General features: G+C 38.4%; 3 protein-coding genes across 13 annotated transcripts; all 3 read right to left on the reverse strand.

Annotated features, from left to right (window-relative positions):
* Positions 1 to 1,183: 1,183 nt before the first annotated feature.
* Positions 1,184 to 1,981, reverse strand: LOC145824378 (uncharacterized). Its single transcript, XM_082924020.1, has one exon. It carries the CDS (start codon positions 1,979 to 1,981, stop codon positions 1,184 to 1,186), a length of 798 nt encoding a protein of 265 aa, XP_082780146.1.
* Positions 1,982 to 5,563: 3,582 nt separating this feature from the next.
* On the reverse strand, positions 5,564 to 13,534 carry LOC114317053 (uncharacterized). Of its 11 annotated transcripts, XM_082867337.1 has the most exons (8): positions 13,340 to 13,534; positions 11,642 to 11,858; positions 10,168 to 10,313; positions 7,479 to 7,542; positions 7,261 to 7,385; positions 6,993 to 7,087; positions 6,323 to 6,495; positions 5,564 to 6,242 (listed from the first exon to the last, which is right to left on the reverse strand). In XM_082867337.1, exons 2-8 carry the CDS (start codon positions 11,661 to 11,663, stop codon positions 5,986 to 5,988), a joined length of 882 nt encoding a protein of 293 aa, XP_082723463.1. In that variant the 5' UTR covers positions 11,664 to 11,858; positions 13,340 to 13,534; the 3' UTR covers positions 5,564 to 5,985. The 11 variants fall into 11 exon arrangements, with proteins under 11 accessions (XP_082723463.1, XP_082723465.1, XP_082723464.1 ...); XM_082867339.1 differs by lacking the exon at positions 7,479 to 7,542 and having other exon boundaries at positions 6,323 to 6,483; positions 7,261 to 7,422; XM_082867338.1 differs by lacking the exon at positions 7,479 to 7,542 and having other exon boundaries at positions 7,261 to 7,422.
* Positions 13,535 to 23,452: 9,918 nt separating this feature from the next.
* On the reverse strand, positions 23,453 to 23,932 carry LOC145824379 (uncharacterized). Its single transcript, XM_082924021.1, has one exon. It carries the CDS (start codon positions 23,930 to 23,932, stop codon positions 23,453 to 23,455), a length of 480 nt encoding a protein of 159 aa, XP_082780147.1.
* Positions 23,933 to 24,451: the final 519 nt, after the last annotated feature.

Below are 24,451 nucleotides of genomic sequence, written 5' to 3' on the forward strand. Positions count from 1 at the left end.
CATTTAGATGCATTTAGACACAATTTGTTCTTCTTTAGGATTTGGAACATTTCGTCTAGGTCCTTGAGATGGTCTTTCTCATCCTTGCTTTTGACCACCATGTCATCTATGTAAGCCTCCATTGTTTTGCCTAACAATGGTTCAAACATTTTGGTGACCATCTGTTGGAATGTGGCCCCTGCATTTTTTAGGCCAAAGGGCATGACCTTGTAACAATACAATCCTCTGGGCATTGTAAAGGATGTGACCTCCTGGTCTGGCTCATACATAGCGATTTGCTGGTAACCTCTATATGCATCAAGGAAGCTAAGCCGATTGTGCCCTGTCGTCAAGTTTACCAGTTGGTCTATCTTGGGTAAAGGAAAGCTATCCTTTGGGCATGCCTTGCTGACTGTTTTGTAGTCCACGCAAACACCCCATTTTTTATTCTTCTTTGGCACTACTACAGTATTGGATATCTACCTGGGATAATGTACTTCTCTGATGGCTCCTACCTCTAACAGGTTTCCCACTTCCTCCGCCACTATCTCCGCGTGGTGGAGTGCTGATCTGCGAGTGCGCTGTATGATTGGTCTGACGTTTAGGTGGACATTAAGTTGGTGGCAGATGAAGCTAGGGTCTATGCCAGGCATGTCATATGGCATCCAGGCAAACACTTTGATATTTGAGATTAAGAATTCCATTAACTCAGTTCTCTCAGTGCTGGGCAAAGACGAGCCTAGAAAAAAGAACCTTTCTGGTTCTTTTCATCCACCCTTACCTCAACCAAGTCCTCCACTGCCTTCTGTTCTGCTGCCTTGCCAACATCCGCAAATAGTTGATTGCTCTCTGGCTCTTCTACCATCTACACATATCCTTTTGCAGTCCGGCTGCCGTTTACTGTGATGAAGCACTGTTTTGACATGATTTGGTCTCCCAAGACCTCTTCAATTACTCCGGCTTTGTTGGGGAACCATAGTGCTTAATGGTAGGTTGACGCTACCGATCGCATGGCATGCATCCATGTTCTTCCCAAGATTATTTTATAAGTGAAAGGGACCTTCAATACCCAAAATTCCACTTGTTTAGTCATGGTCCCAGCTTTGACTGGGAGGATTATCTTGCCTACTGGCCATTCTGGCATTGAGTTAAAGCCAACTAGGGGGGATGTTGCAGGGGCCAACTCTTTGTCCTCTAGCTTCAGCTATTTGAAGGTTTCATAATACATTATCTCGCATGAACCTCCTTGGTCAATCAGAATCCGTTTGATATCATAATTCTTGACGCGCAAAGTAACCACCAGTGCGTCATTGTGAGGGCAATGTAGCCTTGCTAGATCTTTGTCTGAGATGGATATGACGTTGGTGGCCTCTGTTTTGCCCTTTTTGATAGCGGGTTGTGCACTTAGTACCTCCTTCAGGTGTTCTGCCTTCTTTGTCATTCCCCTGAGTTCACATACCCGCCCAGGTTCTATGATGCCATGAATAACATTGATTACGCCTTGGGGTGATCCGTCCACCGGCATCCCGTTTGGCCCGTTGAGGTCCTGGGGGGCTGGCTGTGTTCCCCCCTCAATATACTGGTCTAGGTGACCAGCAGCTACTAATTCTTCCAGATGTTGCCTCAGGAGTGTGCAGTTTTCAATTAGGTGCCCCTTCTCGTCATGGAAGGTGCAGCGAGACCTCTCATCGTAACCCTTTTGTGCTACTCCCAACTTGGCTAGCCGCCGAACGAAGGGTTCATTTTTTATCTCGCTGAGAATTCGGTAGATGGGTTTATTGAACACGGTGGTGATGGCAGTGCGAACTCTTAACCTCCTTTTTTCTAGGTCCTCCATGTTGGCTCGTCTGCCTGGCCTATTCCTGTTTGGTTGTTCTACCATGTTGACTTTTGCTGCAGTCTTTTTGTCTGGCATTATTGTTGAGCCAGATTTTGCTTTAGCCCAGGCGCTATCTTCCTCCACGCGGATATATTGGTGTACACTCTCCATTAGGGCCTCCATCGTGAGGGGTGACATCATAGTAATTGAGTCCCTCAACTTGTTTCCGACTAGTAGACCCCTTTTGTATTACGTGATGGTGAGATTTGTGGGGCAATCTCCTATCTGGTTGAAAGTCTCCCAATATCGACTGTTGTAGGATCTCAACGTCTCCTTGTCGCCCATGTCAATAGAGAGTAGCTGATCGATCTCCATTGGTATCTTAGTGTTCGTTCTGAACCTAGTCACGAATGCCTCTGCCAACTGTGCCCAAGAGGCGATGCTGCCTTCTGGTAGCCTTTCGAACCAGGTTAGACCTAGGTCGCCAAGGTTGGATGGGAACAGGATACACATCAAGGCCTCATTCCGCCGGTACACTGCCATAACCTGGCGAAAGTGGCGAAAGTGCGAGTAGGGGTCCGTTTTCCCCTCATAAGTAGTAAATTTGGAAAGGTGGAAGCCTGAAGGTAGTGGTGCGTTCTCTATTGCCGGAACGAACGGCGAGCTCTGTAGCCTTGCTAATACCTTATCCGCTGGTTCGTAAGGAAGGCGAGGCATTTGCATCCCTACTTCGACACTCCCATGTGTTCTGGGGGCCAGTCGATGTAGTGTTGAGACTCTGCGTGGGTCGCGAGCCCTGGTGTCTTCCTTCCATCGAGCCCTTTCGTCAAGTACTATTCGCAAGTCAGATGATCTAGGCAACTCCATTTGCCTAGATGTCGTCTGGTGCGTGTGCGAGGGCCGATAGGTGCTTCCCTCAATACACAACCTCTCAGTTCTCGTTCTCTCAAACCTGGAGTAACGAGTCCTGGAGGTCCTCGACTGAGTGTCGCCTGTTCTAAGGCTCATACTCTCTGCTATTGACTCCATGTCTGCTGCCATCTTCCTAATTAACTCGTCTTGTTCCCTAACGCGATCCTCCAAAACTTGGGGGTTCAACCTCCGCCTCTGTCTTTCAGGACTTTGAGAGCGACGGGGGCTGCTGCCCTGTCTTCCCCTTGCATCCCTCTGGGGGTTCTATCGCTGGGGTTCTAAATCCGCCATGGGTGAGATAGAAGGTAAACCTTCGTACCTCCCACCCTCCTCTGGGGTTTGTCCGTCGATAGCAGATTGCGGCAAATCCTTATTGTGCGCCATTGGTTTCAACTAAAGAGGAAAACTCGATCAAAAGGTTTTGTTCTTTGTGTCTTCCCACAAACGGAACCAATTGTACCAGCGCAGAATAATGTTCTTGTATAATCCTGTTGACCAAGTCTGCACTCCTCCAAACGTCGTCGCTTTACTCCCTTAAAACACAAACGTGAGCTAGTCGGCGGGTGTGTGCCGGATACCTCTCCGATGCCTAAGTCAGCAAAATAGACAAATAGACAAAAGCTCTGTGTATTCGAGAATCAAAGTTGTGATACCTGTGCATAGGTTCTGTTGTGAGCTTTTATAGTTTTTGCCTAGCACAATCCTAGTAGGACTCTTATTTCTCCATGCAGAGTTCTCCTAGGAATCACACTCTTGAAAGATAATGCTTATCTTTCAACACCCTCCTCACTACTTAAACCAAGTGAGATGGTTTTACCACGGTTGAATAGCTATATAACCGAGCTAACACTAGCCCTTTGTCATACTAAATCCGCTGCCTTTATATGCAACACCTAGCTCAACCCTTGTTTGCTTATACCTTGGTTCTGTTTAGACTGAGCTATCTGCCGCAATATCCGACCGAGCTAACAAGGCCAGGTCCAATTTGTAAAGCACAAACACTTCGGCCCATAGCTCGGCACGAACTTCACCTAGCCCAAGCTCATTAGTTTATAGACCGAGCTACAGCAGCTCCTACCTCGGTCCGCCGTGCGGCCCAACTTCCAAAGAAGCCTGTTACTTAGCTCGGCCCAATTTATTTATAAATTACCCTCTCAGAAGCGAATCCAAGATGGAGCTGAAAGTTCATCCCCATACAAAGCACTAATTGAAGATGCAAATTTTATGCTGAGAAGATGCAACTGCAGCATTCAATATATTCCAAGAGAAGCAAACCAATGTGCAGATGCACTTGCCAACATTGGAGTCAACCAAATAGAGCACCTGGTTTTCTTAGATGACCCATCAAGCTCTATCTTTTCCTTTCTAATTGCAGACATGGCTTTTGCTAGCTTAAGGAGGGTCTGATTCCCCCTGTTTACTTGTTTGTTTCTACTAAAACTCGAAACTTTGTTCTCATTTCATTTGAATAAATAAATAAAAAAGACATATTAAGCATTTTTGCTAGGAAATAGACTTTCTATCGGAAGTGATAATTTGGGTGTTTTTATTTCAACACTATATATGTAGTTAATGTCTAATGCTAAGTAAAAATGTCTCCTTGCCATTGTGTGTTGCTTGCTCCATCTCTGTTTCTAATATGTTCCAACCCATTAATCTTTGTTTATTTTATATATTTTATAAATGGAGATTGACAGTCTTAGGTGATTAGAAATTTTTACAATGGCCCCTCAAGTTTTATTCAAAGTTACTCATTTAAAAAAAATAAATAAATGTTGTTGTTGTGCAAATGTCATATCAAAGTGCTTACATGACATGCTACTAAAAAGATAGAATGTTGTTAGAATAAATGCTAGATAAAGTGATTAGGCAAAATACAGAGTCTACCTATCTTACATGCTTTAGAATCATGATGTAAAATTGATTAAACAACCGTTTGGTGGCATTTTATTGATTTATATAATTTACATAAATTATAAGGTCACTTTTATGACATTTATATTATAAAAAAGAAACAACAAAAAACAAAACAAAATGTTGTCTATGTGTACATAAAATTAATGCCACTTGTTTACCATAAAAAAAAATTTAAGAAATAAAATAAAAGCCAATAAAGTTGGGGTTATTATGTAATATGTAAATGATTTGGGTAACCTTCCCATTTCTTTTGATGACTAATTATTCCATTTGAAATTAAATGCAAAGCATAGTTTTAAGGTAAATGTTAACCAGTATGATTGAGACATTGTTGAGTATCGGAATTGAACTAAGAATTATTTTGAAAATAGGTGCAAACGTTAAAAAGTGCTTTAATTAAAATAAATAAATAAATATCAAATTCAACAAAGTTATTTTAAATTTAATAAAATACGTATAGTATTCTATTAATTTATTTATTTATTTATTTATTTTATTTTTTTTTTTGAATTCAATAAGAGGCTTGTTAGAAACAACCTTGTTTTATTTTAATTGTACACTAGTGCAAATTAAACAACTCAAATAACCTGCATCAAACTACCTCTATAAACCATACCCGCATCGAGTTGTCCAATTAGCGAGAAAGAATGGAAATTCAGTATCAAGAATAATATTATTGGGAATAAAATTCACATGTCAACATTATTCAACTATTTGATTTATTTAAAATTCTTTATGGAAAAAAGTAATACAATTTTAACTATTTAGAACCCACTTACCGTTTTAATTCTTAAATAGTTCATATTCTTCAGTAATATGAAATTCCCATAAGCTGATGTGGCAATTTTTCGAAACTTTTCAAGCACCATAGCTTAATTACTTATCAACACATATCAGCCACTATTAATTCTAGGTACCAAGAAAACTTGATCAGAATTTTACCACAAAAATAAAATGTATGGTTTAGATTTAAAATTAGTATTTTGCAAGTCACATACGGAATAAATCTTGTCTACATATTTCAAATCGAGACAATAATAATGAACAATTTTTCTAGGCCCGTATAGCCAGCCACATGACACAAGTAGAAAACATACAATCCTAAAACCTCAATCAAATGGTTATCGATGTACTTGTACATTACATATGCCTTCTAAGTTACTAAAATGGTCGACCTTCTAAAATAAATCCAAGTTTTTAAGGGGTTAAATGACGCTAATCATGTCCCTTGCCGGTGCTAACTATTTTACAACAATCCATCCATTCTCATTCCCACACATGATCTGCGTTGAGCAATATTTCAAAAGCTGATCTAAACCGTGAAAAACTGTTGAATTAGATAAAACCGCGTTAAATGCTCAAAACCAAGGAATCCGCTTAAAAGGCTGATCAGGAGTGTCTTTTTTAGGACTCAAGGTTATTCTTTCAGCATTAATAACAGCCCACTTACTGAAATCAGGAGACGAAACAAGTTCCTCAAGTGCTTTCTTGGTGGAGTCCTTGGTGAATTTTTCCCATTCATCCTTTGAGAATTTTCTTCGTTCAGGGGTCATATGGAAGCTAGAATAGTGAGTCTCTGAATCTGACAGTTGACTTGGTGGTGTCCTGATTAGGCCTGAGGGATTCATAGCAAATGTGAAAGTAAGCCAAACAAATTCTTGAACTCAGAAGACGAATCACAGACAAGAAGCGTACCTTGGATGGGACTATTGGAAGGAACCTTTGTGAAGTGTCTGGATCTTGGCTTCAGGAAGCCAGAGTTGTTGGGCTTCCAAATATTGTGTACATATTCATCATAAGAATCTTTCGAAGGCGATGAACCTGGAATCTGATATCTGTGACTGTGCTTGATTGTTCTGCATAAATTCCTACACACAGTAATCCAAAATTTCTTCTTCTCTCACAACCATGACAACCCTATTGTAGAGATTAGTCCGTTACTGCTCTTCTATGTATTCTAGATCAAATTGAGGCCGATGCCCACTGGGCCTTATATGGACTCGGATACAGGTGTCAAGTAGAGGTGTAGTTGGAATTATATGTAACATGTTTTGTCGAGAATGCCTTTTACTCTTTTTATAACAATTATACAATAATATATACATGTAATAGTGTCAAATACAAATATATAAAAAATGTCTGATTAATAGTATGAGACACACATCCAACTGTCAGGTGTCTGACGCACATTTGATTTATTTTGAAGAACCTAGGTAAACTATAGCTCTCTTCTAGTTTAATGAAGCCTTTATTTAACCCCCCAAGTAATAACATTAATATATCTATAGTACTTTATTCAGGAGCTAGGAGCAAATTTGGTAATGGATGATTGGATGGGACAATTCCGCTCTGTAAGGAGACTTACTTGTACAAGTGACGTATAAATCTTGATCTGGTAATTCTCCTAACCACTACTCCACACAACAATGCCTCTGCTGCCAGTAAAGGGTCCACGGAACTCTAGAAAGGAAAACAAACCTATCAAAATTGCGGTCTTTCATACAGAAAATGAGATTATCCAGGCCATTTGAAGGGGAACAAATAAAAGATGTTTATTCTGATGGATGGAACAAGACCAAACAAACTTCCAAAATTGGAAAAAGGACACGTAAAAATTATGAGAGAGATGGAACCTGAAGAATCATAACAGAAGCAATAATCCGGATGGACCATGCAACAAATTTGGATACGCCTATGTCAATCAATCCATCCTCTGTCAAGACAAGTTTGTGAACGACCCAGAAACCCAACCAAGCTCCTGCTAGGACAAGAAAAACCAACAGAAATATTGCCAGCTGCAGTATACAAGCACTGCATCAGTTAGTACTAGAGTTCTTGGAATATAACTTACTTGATAAGTGCAGAAAATTGTCCATGATACCAGATATGCATAAAGCAGTAACAAGTAGTACAACCTTTTTTTGCGTGAATAAAAAAAAAAAGGAAAAATTTAGAAAGCTGGATAGAGAAAACAAAATATTTGAAGGAGGTAGGAAATCTAAAGGAATACTAAGCATTTAAATAAATACAGAAAATCTCCAAATTCTTTCAAGTTTTTAGGGTAGTGTTGCCCATATGAACAATTATAAATGATGGGTCCTTGAAAAATTCTAGAAATATTCATCCAGAATGTCAAGAAAATGAAGGTTTATATCTTATTTTTGGCATAAACAAAGCTATATCACAGCAAAATTAATATTCAACAATTTATGACACATATTTGTAGTATTGCAGAAGTTCAATTCTAAATAGTCAATAAAAGAAAACAATAGAAACACAAATAAAAACATTGGAGAATTATATTAAGCATGGTGAATTGCTCCCCAGAACCACGGGTGACTTCCACATGATGACAGTAAAGAAGGCTGGTCAAGCATGTTGCAAAGAAAAGATATCTAATGTAGGCACTGTCAGGACATTTCTTTTACACGAAATAATATTTATTGAAGAAAAAGCATCAAGGAAATGCCACTCATATACAAAATAAAAGCACAAGGCAAAAGACCTATAGACTCCCTCGTGTATCAAAAAGGTCTACAAAATCTAATAATTGGTTGAAGTTGAAAGAGGGGCTACTTATTCCCAACTCCCAACCATTAAAAAATCTCATAAAAGAACTCTTAAGCCTATACAAAGGAACTTCAAAATCATAAAAGATCTATGTTCCCCCCAAATTATTCACATAATGCATAAAGTAATCAAACACCACAGCTTCAGGACACACTCTATAAAGAGATCTTTGGCTTAATATGAGCATCATCACACTATAATTTATAAATCAATCTCTGCTTGTTAGCAGAGGTGTAGCCAAACATACAGAAAACTTAACATACAGGATTATACATGTCTTCGCTGATTCCCATCTCTGTAAGAACCGAACGCAATAATCTTGGCAAGTAGCGGAGGAGAAAGAACCCAACCCAACCTGAAAAAAAGGACAGTCAAACAAACTCTCCAACCTATCATACATTAATAAAGAAGGCAAACTGATGTAGGATGAATACCCACAATAGATGAGTACATAAAAATTGCAATCGAATTCTTTCGACTTGTTGGGAGAAACTTCTATTGACAGGGGATGAAACTTCTCCCAACAAGTCGAAAGAATTCAGTTGCAATTTTTGTGTACTCATCTATTGTGGGTATTCATCCTACATCAGTTTGCCTTCTTTATTAATGTATGATAGGCTGGAGAGATTTGTCTGACTGTCCTTTTTTTCAGGTTGGGTTGGGTTCTTTTCTCATCCGCTACTTGCCAAGATTATTGCGTTCGGTTCTTACAGAGATGGGAATCAGCGAAGACATGTATAATCCTGTATGTTAAGTTTTCTGTATGTTTGGCCACACCTCTGCTAACAAGCAGAGATTGATTTATAAATTATAGTGTGATGATGCTCATATTAAGCCAAAGATCTCTTTATAGAGTGTGTCCTGAAGCTGTGGTGTTTGATTACTTTATGCATTATGTGAATAATTTGGTGGGAACACAGATCTTTTATGATTTTGAAGTTCCTTTGTATAGGCTTAAGAGTTCTTTTATGAGATTTTTTAATGGTTCGGAGTTGGGAATAAGTAGCCATGCATAACATGGATAAGAAAGAAAGAATAAAGAAACATAAGGGAAAAAAATAAAGAATTGAAATACGAGCGTGACTAATACTATAGCAGTCAGAATTATGAAAAACTACTTAGCAAAGAAATTAACAGAGCCTTGATGCAGCAAGTTACAACTTCATTCGGAGTTAAATTGGTGCCAGAATTATAAAAATAACGTAAAATAAAATAAGTCATTTCAACACTGTACATGAGAATATCGAAGTCACTTCGACAGCATAAGATGCCATACCTTGCCAGTGAAATTTATAAGCAACTAAGGATAGTTCTTTGTATGGTAAATAAATTTGCCCCCACTGTAAGTTTGAAATAATTGCAACCCCCAGTGATGTTTCTACATAAGACTGAACTCCCAAGGTTATTATAAATTACCACATCGCCCACACCCACTCCTTTTAGTCAATGTTTGATTATCAGTACAAAAACTAATAGGTATCTAATTTCTTAATACAATGCAATGCTTTTACCCTTCATTGACTTTTTGACTACAAAATGACAATTATAACATCATTTTAAAACCTTGCTTACTTCGCCTAATCTCCTTTTTTGTTCTCTATGATCCTTCATATCTGGCAATGGCATAATACAAGAGTATCAAAGTTATTTCATAAAATTGTTTTTTTAACCAAAATTAGTGATTAGCAGATTAGGGCATAAGCATCATTGCCTACTTCCATTGGAGGCAAACTAATGGAGGTATTTGATAATTTTAAGATGCATAAAAGAACAGGGCAATTTCTAAAATGCAAGGCTAGATGCCTACTGTTTTCTGAAGTCTCAAGAGAGGTGATTAAAATTCCCATGAATTTAAATAGATGATGGACTGTTAGGGAATATGACTACGAAATAGCGATGAAAATCATAATATAAATGAATAGAAATTTGAAAAAAAGAAAAAAGAAAAGAGAAGAAAAAAAGTGATCAACCTGAAAAAGGATCACCGATATCACAAGGATGATCCCAACAGCCATCGCACTGCTGTAGTAGAAGACTAAAGATTTGCTCAGAGAAGAGGCCAATGTCATGTTAATGATCCCCAAGACCAAAAATATAACGCGATATGAGAAAAATTCTGCAGATAAAATCAAAAAATAAGATAACTGAGTTGCAAAATGTTAGAAAACAAGGGAATAGTGTTCACTCATTAATCCATATGGACTTCACCTTCTGTGAGGGACACCTGAAGGATTTCTAAGGAAGAACCAACCATCCGTACATCTAAGAGCTTGTGGTCAAAAGGTGACATGGAACGAACCCAAGAACCCTCAACAAGTTTCTCCCACTGCCCTTGAGGGCACATCCCTATCCCGAGAGAGATGTTCTTGCAAAGTATACATCACAGGATTAATGGGAAAAATAGTGACTTAGAAATTGCACCATATGGTTTGAAATGTACTCCGAAACATTCCTAATTTCTTAAGCTGTCATCCCTAACTGGACAGCTCTATTGTAAGAGAGCTTATAATTTTTCAAACACGACATTAGTATGATATTTTTCTTTCTCACAACATTAGGGAATGCTCACAGATGTTTGCAATTAACATAGGAGCAGAGCATTAATAAATCTCACTGCAGACATAAAGGGAGTTGGAATCATTTCTGTTATCTCTCAACCTCTTTTTTTGTTTTTTTTTGGGTACATCCAAGAACCTCAGATATATAGCCTACAACCTCTGGGGAGGGGGAGGTGTTGTCGGGGTTGAAGCCCCAACTTGATGAGTGGCGGTTGAAGTGCCCAACCACAGGGTTACCCATTGTGCTAGTTATCTCTATATTTAGCACAAAAAACCTTCTTGTAACCAGGTTACGGTAAATTAACAAATTATTGCTATTTGCATGAAAAGAAGTAATTTCTTCAATGTGCTTCTTGCTAGAACATAGATAAACAGTCCTAGATTTTCCACATTTGACCAATTAATGGACTCCAGTTGCAATCCCAACCTACTATGAAGCGCCCTTACTTGGGCTGGCAACAAAATCCCCATGTGGCACTTCTGTGGCACATTTTGCAATTGCCACATGGGTAGCATGTAACAAAAACTCATTAAAGTTGACATTCTAACTTGACTATCAATGTAGGGGGTTGACTTTTACAACTGCAAAATGAGGGATCAATGTGTGATATGGGTTGCAAGGGCGCAAAGTATATTAAACCCATAAATAAATAAGTAAATCTAAGAAAGCATGTACAAAATCATCACGATCCTTAATGTCATTAGTACAATGTTTGTCTAGGAACAAGTTTCTCCAAAATACAGCCATAGCATTCACATTCATCAGGGACAGCAAATCACATCTTAAAAGTTAAAACAGTGCAAAAATAAACTCTTATTTGTCCCGGTATAATGCTTAATGTAATTTCAAAATTATTAAAAAAATATTATTTTGGGTAACACTCACCTATGGAAACAAACCTCAACATTCAGTAGACGGGCACTTGAACTTACAATAGAAACATTCACTTTTACTGAATGTGCAAACTTTCTAAGATTTTTAAGTCTTGACAAACCATGGATTAAAACTCTTTCACGTAGCACAATAGCACCATGCTTGGAACCAAGAGATTTTTCCACTAGCAACCTTGGAGATATCTGCAATGTGGTAGGCTGAGCAACATCTGCAAAACAGAGAAGGCAAGGCTAGAGAATTATTGAACAAGGAAATTTTTTAAACCGATTAGCCTTAAGTTATGTAGGTGTGTTATCCTAGTTTCGCTAATCAGTTTAAAAAATTTCCTTGTTCAATAATTCTCTAGCCTTGCCTTCTCTTTTTTGCAGATGTTGCTCAGCCTACCACATTGCAGATATCTCCAAGGTTGCTAGTGGAAAAATCTCTTGGTTCCAAGCATGGTGCTATTGTGCTACGTGAAAGAGTTTTAATCCATGGTTTGTCAAGACTTAAAAATCTTAGAAAGTTTGCACATTCAGTAAAAGTGAATGTTTCTATTGTAAGTTCAAGTGCCCGTCTACCGAATGTTGAGGTTTGTTTCCATAGGTGAGTGTTACCCAAAATAATATTTTTTTTAATAATTTTGAAATTACATTAAGCACTATACTGGGACAAATAGGAGTTTACTTTTGCACTGTTTTAACTTTTAAGATGTGATTTGCTGTCCCTGATGAATGTGAATGCTATGGCTGTATTTTGGAGAAACTTGTTCCTAGACAAACATTGTACTAATGACATTAAGGATCGTGATGATTTTGTACATGCTTTCTTAGATTTACTTATTTATTTATGGGTTTAATATACTTTGCGCCCTTGCAACCCATATCACACATTGATCCCTCATTTTGCAGTTGTAAAAGTCAACCCCCTACATTGATAGTCAAGTTAGAATGTCAACTTTAATGAGTTTTTGTTACATGCTACCTATATAATATTCCAATTCACAATGGATGGCAGTACAAGAGCAAATTACTGAATTGACAAGACACTTTGCTTGGTAAATTTTGATACCACAAAAGTCAGTAATGAGAAAATTTTCACACCACACCATCATAGTTTAACCAAGTTCCAATCTCCTAGCTATTAAGACTTGGATCAGGCTGACTCCCAAGAATACAAAGCAGAACATAGGAGAAAATTTGATTTTTTGTTCTACATAGGCGTTATTTTCCATTAATTTTCCCACCTATTCTCCACACACTGCCACTTAACCAGCCAGAATCGCCACTTTATCGGGTCAAACATGTATCAAAAGAACATAACCCAAACTTCAAACCTGAAACCCAATAACTATATCTGTACAGTACCAAATAAATAATACCATCAAACTGATACTATATATGAAGCAAACAAATTTCTCTAGCTCTCCTTCTCCAAATTCCTAGGAAGAAAGCAAACAAATGTCATTAGCCCTACTTCGGGTTCCCAGAAGCAAACATTTGTTTGAGGCTAACTTAGGTGACTGTTTGTAGATTTCTTAATTACCAAGTAATGAATAAAAGACTCAAATTTTCCTCCGTTTTCCCACGTTTTTTCTCATTGAGCAAACAAAGCACACATCCTGAAATCCGGCATACAATTCAAACAAGCCCTGGATTTCAAGATTAACAAAATTGGAGAGAGAGAGAGAGAGAGAGACAGAGATTTCACCTAGAGAGAGTTCATTCGCGGAGACAACGGAGGATGAAAGAGAAATTGAACCTACGATGAAGAACAGCCAGAGAACTGAAGTGATTCCCATATTGTTTCTTTTCTGCGAAATTCGAGCCAGTGAGGGAGTTTGGAGAGGAGTGAGAGCGCGAGAGAGAGTTGAAAATACGGCAACCCTATTATGAGAGTATTTCTGCTATTTTGAATAAAGGACTGGTGCATTTATTGAGCCCACAAAATGATCCAAGCCCAACTCAACAACAAGAAAAAAATGATATGGCCCAACAAATTTGAAAGAAAATTTAATTCATATTACGGTTTGAGTGGGCTGGTTTTAGGCCTGTTTGTGAAATTGGCTGGGCTTAAAATTGGCGTTGAGACCAGCCCAGCCAGGCTCGATTATTTTAGTTTCATTTTTGTTTGAATTTGTTTGGCATCGACTTTTTAGCTAAAAAAGCATAAAAGAGATTGGCAAGCTGGTTAAAAATTAATTTTTTTTTATTTTTTGACTTTTTTTTGTCATATCATTTCTTTACTTTTACACGTTTTTTTAAAAAAAAATTAAAAGTTAGCTTTTAACCTACTTCTCGAAAATAAGCCAATAAGAAAAAAAATTCATATCTAAGGGGTTGTTTGGGATGTTTTAAGGGGTTTTTTGGTTTTTGAGTTAGGCTAAAAAATCACAAAAGGACAAAAAAAAATCCACCATTCTAAAGCTAAAAAACCAAAAAAACCAATCAAGAATACCAAACGAATAAAAAAGTCTTAGGCTAAAAAAGTCATTGCCAAACGAAAGCTAAATAAGTGCACTTTTTTACTTTTTATGAAATATGAGTTGAGTATGGGTTGGATTTGAAATGATGTGGTAAAGAGGTGATATAACTTAAATAAGATGATGTGATTTAAATAGGATAATGACTTTTTGACTTTTTTAGGAGATGACAAATAAGCCCTAAATCATAATCATTTCACTTTTTTTCTTTCACAAAAAGTCAAAAAAGCCAAACCAAACAAAACTTTTAGTCACAAGCTAAGATAACTAAAAAACTAACTAAAAAAATCAATTGTCAAACGACAACCGAAGCCTCGAGTATTGTCGAACCAATGTAGTTAGCTCACCATGATTCCGTTTCGATAATCTGAGTCTCGTTTGAGAATAAGTTATTTTAGTAATTTTTTTAACTTTTTATGAAAAGATGTGCAGAAAAATAAAGAGAGTGATGTAACAATTTATAATAATTTTTTGACTTTTTAACTAAAATTGACTGCTGCCAAACAAAGCCTAAATCTTTCATTTTGTTAAAATATATATATATATATATGTATATTAACGATGGAAAAAAAAATTAAGTCTCCATTAATTTTTAGAATATAATTTATTTTCATAATCTTATCAATAATTTTATTCATCCAATCTTATAAAAATTAATTATTGTATCAAATGAAACCTTATGCTGTGTTTGGTTAAGGGATTTCATACATGTTTTCTCTTTTCTTTTCCAAATATCTTCTCAAATCTTCTAACCAAACACAACGTTAATGTATTCAAACATTAGTGAAATAAATAGGGTGAGCTAACAACTACTTTGTGAATAGTTTTGTACAATAAAAGAATCAACAAGAAAGTGGTTGGCTCGAAATTCATCTTACCGGTTTTCCAGGCAGACGTCCGGCTCGTCGTCCGGTCGGTCGTCCAGCGAGAAGGCTGACAGCTGCGGTTGACAAAGGTGACAACCACGGTAAACAAGTTTTCACCCTGTTGTTCAAGTGGACGTTTGGCCAACACCCATTCGAGCCAACCTTCTTTTCGGGCTACCAAGCATTTTTGTAAAAGAATACATAATGGGTGTTTGGGAAATTATTATTTTAGTAGGTTATTTTAGTTTTTAGCTATTTTAGTAGGCTAAAATTTTTGTGTTAAGGAAGATTATTGGATTTTTTTGCATTGGATGTGATGTTCGTGAGAGAAAAAATGAAATGATTATGGGTTTGATGTGATATTTTGTTTTATTGACTATTTTAGCCTATTTTACTTTTTTATAAATTTTAACCAAAAAGTCAAAAAAATAACCTTTGCCAAAACCTTATAAAACGTTTGTAAGCATCACTTAAAACAACCTTGCTGGATGCATAAAATGAAATCACAAGACAGAATAAAATATAGACAAGGAGAGAGTCTCGTCTCTATTTTATAATCCATTATATATGATTAAATTTTGTTTAAGAGAGATGTTACCCTGTAAATCCTAGAAAAGGTGTATATGGTATGGTTTTCATAACCTTTTCACAAAATTTAATAATTTAAACTCAAAATATCATAACTTTTTCACTATAAAAGTGCTAACTTTTTTTTACTGAAAAATGTTATAACAAAATCTTAAAGTGTCATAACATTATCATTCTTGACTTTAGAATGCACATCATAAATTCACTAATTATAACTTTACTACAAAATTTCATAACACACATCATAAACAATTATTACATTCATCATAAAAAGTCACAACTTTTTACAATGTGCATTATTTAAAAGGCTACGTATCCCTTTGCAAGGAATCAAACCTGCGTAGTTCAGGGGCAACATGCAAAATGACATGCTCAAAATGCAGTTTGAAAGTTGGACTTACACACTTCGCGAAACCAGTTGTTTGAAAATTCATGATTATGCAATGCAATGCAATGTCATGGAGTGATGATAAAGATATGAAGATGACAACATAAGAGACAAGCTTTGTGCAAATGATATGAAACATAACAGGGGGTGCATCGCATTAAATGTGCCACAAGATCACATACAAATATGCCACAACACAAATGATAGGTGAACTCGAAATCCAAACGTGTCTTACACGAGAAGAGAAAATAATGAACTCGAAATCCAAATGCGTTTCACGCGGAATAAGGTATAGTGGTGTAACCAACAAATGTTCCTAGCCGTATTTCATATGGAGAGGAGGAAGGTAAACATCAAATCCTAGCACGTTTCATGTGAAAGGAACAAAGGTGGTATAACCAACAGACGTACCTAACCATATCTTATACGGAAAGAGGAAAGGTTTTAACCAAGTAAACATCAAATCCTAACACGTTTCACGTGAAAGGTGCAAAGGTGGTGTAACCAACAGGCGTACCTAACCGTATCTCATACGAAAAGAGGGAAGATTTTAACCAGGTAAACATCAAATCCTAACACATTTCATGTGAAAGGAACAAAGGTGGTGTAACCAACAGACGTACCTAACCGTATCTCATATGGAAAGGGGGAAGGTTTCAACTAGGTAAACATCAAATCCTAACACATTTCATGTGAAAGGTGCAAATGTGATGTAACCAACAGACGTACCTAACCATATCTCATACGGAAAGGGGGAAGGTTTCAACCAGGTAAACATCAAATCCTAACACGTTTCACATAAAAGATACAAAGATGGTGTAACCAACAGACGTACCTAACCGTATCTCATACGGAAATGGGGAATGTTTTAACCAAGTAAACATCAAATCCTAACAAGTTTCACGTGAAAGGAACAAATGTGGGATGTGATGATATGCAAAATACATATTACATACGTATACGTATACACACAGGCAAACTATATACATATAAAGATACACACATATACATATACAGAAAAAATATATAATATTTACATGTACACAGACATATACGTACATAATATATATACACACACATATACACGTACACATACATATACATATACGTATCTCTCTCTCCTTCCCTGTTTTTGTCTCACTCTCTCTTCATTTATCTTCTTCGAGCGTCGTGTCTGGTGCGCGATTTCAACAATCGTGGCGCCTGATCGATAGGCTGCCCCAATTCTTCGACGCCTTATCCCAATTTTTCTCCTCTTTGTCTTCTTATTTTTCTTCTTCTTCTTCGCTCTCTTCTTAAGTTGAGGCCTGCGGGAGAGAGGCAGAGCAAAAGCCTGCAAACTTTCTCTGCCGCCCCTCTGTAACCTCTTTCTTTTGAATTACTCTCCTCTGTCATGGCCTCTTTACACGGTTCTCTCACTCTTTTCCCAGACTTGAACGAGTCCATGATAGAAATGAACGATTCCGACTCCCCTGAATCTCAATCACGTGCTCCTCTTCCTTCCCCTGTTTTCAGCTTTCCAACGATGTCAGTTGAGCAAATAATGGCGGCACAGTCTGACATCGAAGCAAACTAGTATACGCTGAGGTCATGTGTGGAGACTGTGACTGCGGTCTCCAACTTGTCTCGTCGACTGCAGAACAGGATGTTTGATGTACATCAATTAACTGCACAACTCTCCCTGCTCCAACATATGTACAAGGACTCTCGAGTAGAAATTAGTGCACTGAAAAAGTAGAACAAAGAACTGAAACGACAGGCCACCTCCACGGCCTGATTCGGAGTTCATTCGCATGACTAATTTGATGGCCGGCGAGGAATAATCTCATTTGGAAGCTCTACCAAGGCCGAGGCAGAGTCTTCAAGAGCTTCGAAGGAGTAAAGATAAAGCGAGGCAACTGATGGTAAAGTCGGGCAACGAAGCTATGTGGAAATGAAGCCAGTTGTAATCTTCGTCGCCGAGCTGCTGCCGAAAAACTGAGAAAATGCTACTCTCTCTCTCTTATTATTATTATTATTATTATTATTATTATTATTATTATTTTGTTGTTATTATTGTTGTTGTCGTTTTTTTTTTTTTTTTTTTGAGTGGGCACCTATAGTTTCAACTCCTTTTTTTACAAGTTTGATCGGGGTTGACCCTTGGCATTTAATAAAACGAGTTTATTTTGCAAATTCGGATGGCATGAATGGCACAACACTAAACATAAAAATCATTTTGTTTTGAATTTTGAACTTTGAAAATAGCTGCATTTTAATGAATTCTGAACTGAATATTGAGCCTATCACTAATCAAAACACAAAACACAACTCAATGAAATAAAAATGAAGCAAAGACCATCCCGAACACACCCCATTGTGCTTGTCGAAGCAAAATGAACGCAAAATACAGCAACACCGGTCAACTGCCCGACAGAAAAGCATCGTCAGCGATAACTACTGTGCATTTTCCGGCGATTGCTTGATTAAGGTGACGAGAACTTGACAGTGTGGGTAAATGACAGAAAACTTGACTCAACTGTGCCCCTAGTTCATCACTTTGCCCTTTTTTGTTTTTCCTTTCTGCTAAAGTGATTTTGATCAACATGAGAGGTAAATTAGCACACTTGTTCCATTTTCAATCTTGAAATCATATGAGCCAAATTATGAGCACTGAAGATTTTCTCTTTTTGGTCCAAAGAATAGTCTAAATTTTGCAAAAACGAAATAATTTTTGAGAAAATCAATGAACTTCATTAAAAAGTCCTCAAAATCTATTTTCGCAAATGACCACTACTCGATCAACATGAAATCAACCCTTGAGATGTACAACTGAATTCATTTTTCCACTGAAGTCGTCATGAAGGAGAAATAGGACAACTGAATCAAATGGGGACAAATCAATCAAATATTGATAGTTGAGTCAAATAAAGATACATCAATCAAACATGGACGAGATGAGTGAGTTAAAAAATTATTAAGGCCAAACTTCAAAATGAAGCTGCCTACGTATCCCAAAGATAGGAATCACGCCATACGTAGTTCCGGTTAAGGTTCACTCGGGTATTGACACTTTCTTTTTATGCTCTAACTTTTGCCGAAGCCACCCCTTCGGGTTTTCAACCTTGCGAGCTTTTCATTTTTTCATTTTTTTTTTGTTGTCATCATTTTTATTTTATTTTTTGCTGTAACTTTTGCCTGGGTTGCCCTTTTGGGTTTTCGGCCCAGTGAGCCTTTCAAAGGTAGTACTTCTTCAACTTGTCCATGTTGATTGGTTGTGAGAACTTAAACCATCCCAATCCATGAGAATGACTGCTCCTCCTGACCAGATTGATTTAATGATATAGGGTCCCGTCCAATTGGGTCTAAACTTTTCCTTAGGGTCGTGAATAAGAGCTCGGTTGTCTTTCAACACTAAATCCCCTTCCCTCAAATTCCTGGATCTAACCTTTTTGTTGAATACTTTGGCAATCCTACGTTGATACCCCTGAACGTGGTATAACGCCTTCAATCTTCGCTCATAAAATAGCATCAGTACCTCAAATCGATTCTGTTGCCAATCAGCTTCTGTTATCTAACATTCAGCCATAATCCTTAATGAAGGCACTTCCAACTCAATCGGCAAAACAGCCTCCATTCCATTTACCAAAGAGTAAGGGGTTGCCCTTGTAGACGTTCAGATTGATGTCCTGTATCCCCAAAGTACAAAAGGCAACTTATCTGGCCAATCTCTATAAGTTTCTACCGTCTTACACAGGATGTTCTTGATGTTCTTATTTGCAGCTTCAATGGCTCCATTGGTTTGTGGCCTATAGGTTGATGACCTGTGAAAAGCCACGTTATACTTCTCACGTAGAACTGTCACTTCTCCTTTGAAATGTGAGCCATTGTCTGAAATTAATTCGTTTGGCACCCCTTATCTGCAGATAATGTTGTTCCTAATAAATTTGGCCACATGTAATGCTTTCAATACTGAATACAACTGTGCTTCAACCCACTTGGTAAAATAGTCAATGTAAACCAAGATGAACTGATGCCCATTTGAACCTTTCGGTGTGACTGCCCCGATGACATCTATGCCCCAGCCTGAGAAAGGCCAAGGCGAAGTCATGTTGTAGAGTTTTGATGGCAGGATGTTCATGCGATTGGCATGGATTTGACATTTGTGGCATCGCCTAACAAAGTTGGTACAATCACTGTCCATGGTTAACCAGTAGTATCCTTGTCTAAGGATTTTTTTGGCTAGCATTATACCGTTCATATGGGCTCCGCACTCTCCTCCATGGATGGCTTCCATGATACGCTTTGCCTCTTGTTCCTCTACACACAGCTTGTGCATTCCTAGATGCCCTCTTTTGTATAGCTTATCTCCACAAATGACGAACTGAGTGGCCAGACATCGTATCCCCTTTTTGTCTTTAGTGTTTGCCTCTTGTGGGTATATACCACTTTCCAGAAAATTCCAAAGATCAAAGTACCAACGACTTTTATCTTGAACTTCTTCCGTTGCGGCTATCATTTCATACGCAGGGGCGTACCTTTGTTTTATAAGGATCAGACACATCTTGATCCCGACCGGTATATCTATCATTGATGCCAGGGTTGCCAATGCATCAGCAAATCAGTTGTTATCTCTTACCAGGTGTGTAAAAGTTAGTTTTTTGAACCTCGGGATCAACATGTCCAAGGTCTGATGGTAGACTTTCATTTTTTCCTCTTTAACTTTCCAATCTCCGTTGGCTTGAGAGACAACCAAGTTCGAGCCCCCAATCATATCCAACCTTATTGCCCCTAGTTCCAGGGCTGCTTCTAATCCGGCAACGCACGCCTCATACTCTGCTTGGTTGTTGGATACCCTGAATTGGAGTTTGAAAGCTAAGGGAATATGGGAATCATCCGGCACTATGAGCAACACGCCTATCCCATAGCCAAATTGATTGGACGCTTCATCAAAGTACAACTTCCAGGTGTCTTCTTCCATCTGCATGACCTCTTCATCTGGGAATAAATACTCCACGTCTTCTCCTCCTTCAATTAGGTGATCAGCCAAAAATTCTGTTACAGCCCTTCCTTTGACAGATTTGCAAGTGACATACTTAAGGTCAAATTCGGAAAGCAAAAGCAACCAACGAGCTAGCCTACCGGTAAGTGCTGGTTTCTCAAAGAGATATTTGATTGGGTCTAATCTTGAAACCAGAATTACCGATTGAGCTAACAAGTAGTGTCTCAACTTCCTGGTGGCCCAAAGCTAAGCAAGCTTTTTCCAAAGGAGCGTAGCAGGTTTCATATTCAAGCATCTTTTTACTTAAGTAGTAGATGGTCTTCTCTACTTTCTCATCTGACTCTTGTGCAAGCATACATCCTATAGTTGATTCGGTCACTGATAAGTACAGGATCAGCGGTTTCCCTAGTTCAGGCGATGATAACACAGGTGGATTCCGGAAATACTGCTTGACTTGCTCGAACGCAAACTGACATCAATTATTCCATTGAAACTTCTTCCCTTTCTTTAGGAGACCAAACAGTGGTTATGAATTGCACATTTCCCAAAAAACCCTGCACCTCCTTTTCAGTTATTGGTAGCGGCATTTTTAAGATGGCCTTAATTTTAGATGGATCAACTTCGAGTCCCCGTTGTGTGATCAGCAATCCCAACATCTTGCTCGCAGTTATCCCAAAGGTGTATTTCTGTGGATTTAGCCTTAGCCTGTATTCCCTAATTCTCCCAAAGAATTTCTTTAATGCAGTGTAATGGCTTTCTCGATCCTTGGACTTGACAATCATGTCGTCTACATACACCTTAACTTCCTTGTGGATCATATCATGCAAAAGAGTAGTAGCGGCTTTGTGATAAGTGGCCCCGTCATTCTTTAAACCGAATGGCATAACTCTATAGTAGTATGTCCCCTATGGTATGGTAAATACAGTCTTTTCTCTGTCCTTTGGAGCCATAAGAATCTGGTTATATCCAAAAAAATCATCCATGAATGACAGTAAGGCATACCCTACAGTGAAGTCTACTAATTCGTCAATATGTGGCAATGGGAAATCATCCTTCAGACTAGCCTTGTTCAAATCCTAGAAATCAACACAAACTCAGATTCTTCCATCTTTCTTCAGAACTGACATAATATTGGCTAACCAAGTAGGATATTCTGATACGAGCAAAAACCAGCATTGATTTCCTTGGTAACCTCTTCTTTAATTTTCAATGCCTAATCAGGATGAATTCTGCGAAGCTTCTGTTTGACAGGTCGAGCCTCAGGGTCGAGAGGGATCCTATGTTGTGCAATCTCAGGGTTAATTCCTGGCATGTCTTCGTAGGACCATGCAAAAACATCTTTAAATTCTGTTAATAAAGCAACTAATTGTTCACATTCCTCTAAAGACAATGTAGAACCAATTTGGATCAAGCGAGAATCTTTTTCAGTACCCACATTTACAGAAACAATTTCATCAACTAATGGCTTAGCATGCCTTTCTTCCTCTCAGTCGATTAAATTTTTCAAAGCCCGAGGAATTTCTTCCTCTTCATTTTTATCAAAATCTTGAAAATTTTGGTCAATGTTATGAACTATGGGCACAGAAAAGTAAGCGGAAATCACATCTTCATTCAAAGCCTTGGGCTCACAAGTTGCAACAGACTCAAAAGAGAAAGAAAAAGAAGACTTAGACATTTTAGACAAACTTAAATTTGCCTTCAACCCCACAGGCCCACCAGACTCAGACTCAACAGCCAATTCAGAACTCTCAATACAACGCTTTTCAAAATGCCAATTTATTTGTGAGCCATTCACTGCATCCATGATGAAGCTTGAGCAGTCAGCAGGTACCTCTTCCCCGATCACGGCAATGGTCATATCCCCCAAATTCATTGGTTCAGCGCTAGTACGCAATTCTGTCAGTAAATCAGCCAGTGTTCGACCCAGGGCTTCCTCTGTGCTGCTTTCCGAGTTGACTTCTCTGTCTTGTCCGTTGTTGATACTAGGATCTACCCACTCATCGTCACTATCAAAGAGCTGATGATCAAAGAAGATCTCAAACCCAGAGTATCTCTTCCTCTCCACTTGATCAATCCAGGGCTCAGGAAAATCACAAAAAGGGAAGTCTTCTCTTTGGCAAACAAAACGTCCGTTCAAGGTCCCATGGATTGGCCTATAAACCAGCTTATACTTTTTTCTCGTCTTCTTTGCATTGGTTCTCTCTCTTATTTCCTTCCATTTCTTCTCCCAGTCTTCTACTATTGGTTCATATCCCAACCCAAATGCATGTGGGTTGTGGATTACCTTAGTTGTCTCCGTGGTGCCTTGTCGGCCACTTCTTCCCAATCCAGATCCTGGGATGTATCCTAACTTGTTCATCGTATAAACTGACTGAGCACTCAGATGTGTACCCTCCTCTTTTTCCATGATTGCCTGCACTAGCCATGTTTCTTCCAAGGTAAAACCCGAGAAAAAACACATCTTCACTCCCATGTTATACTTCCATTACTGGCGTTGTGACTTCTGGAGGATGGTGGATCATAGAATTGCCAAAAACTGTGGCAATCCCTCAATTGTGGGATATTTCACCAACTGGTGTACGGTTGAAGACATTGCTCTTATCTTATGCAACCAAGGCCAGCCCAACAATAGGTTGAAAGTTGCCGGGACATCCATGGCATGGAATTCTACCTCATGCTCAGAGGGACCAACTAATAGCTGGACCTTGAAAGTCCCCATAACATTCCCGCTGGTGTTGTCATATGCCTGAATAACTTGGTTTGTTGGCATGAAGTCAGCCGGCTTTAAGCCGATCGCATAAGCAGCCCTTACTGGGCACACATTAACGGCTGAACCGGTATCAGCCAAAACTACTAGAATCCACTTCTTTCTACACTCCAAGGCCACATATAAAGGCTTGTTGTGGTCAACCTCCTCAAGTGGTAACTCTTTGTCTGTAAATGATAACATAGGGGTCGTGTCTTCAGGTGTGATAAAAGATACTAACTGATTCGGCATTGTCTCAATGGATAGCTTGGCCTTGTTTAAGGCTAACAACATTGCTTGTCGGTGTTCTTGGGAAGCCATGAGAAGACGCCAAATAGAAATGTTTGCCTGGATCTTTTTCAGTTGTTTTAGAACCAGGTCTTCTTCTACCTCTTTTCTCTTTCTCTTTCTCTACCTCTTTATCTTTGCCAGAGGGCTCTCCTTGGTCTAGATGTGGAGGCTTGAAGTAGCGTCTACTCCTGGTCAAATGATCAATTTTATCTGCATACCAAGTCTCATCCGGCACATTGCTTACCCATTCATCATCAGTGTGGGCGAGCTGTAGGTCATTATCATCCCACCATTTGCCTTCGTTGACCAAAAGGCAATTATCTAGCGCTGCTTGAATCATTCCCACAGTATGCTTTGAATGGCTTTTTAGTTCTTCTTTCTTTTCTCTAAAACTCTTTCCTTTACCATATTCAACAGGTTTTCCGAAATCAAGTCGCAATTCATCTCCTTTTCTTTCAGTTTCCTCATCAGAAGCTTCGT

Source organism: Camellia sinensis, chromosome 4, assembly GCF_055761805.1.
Source record: "Camellia sinensis isolate YWXY chromosome 4, ASM5576180v1, whole genome shotgun sequence".
NCBI classification, from domain to species: domain Eukaryota; kingdom Viridiplantae; phylum Streptophyta; class Magnoliopsida; order Ericales; family Theaceae; genus Camellia; species Camellia sinensis.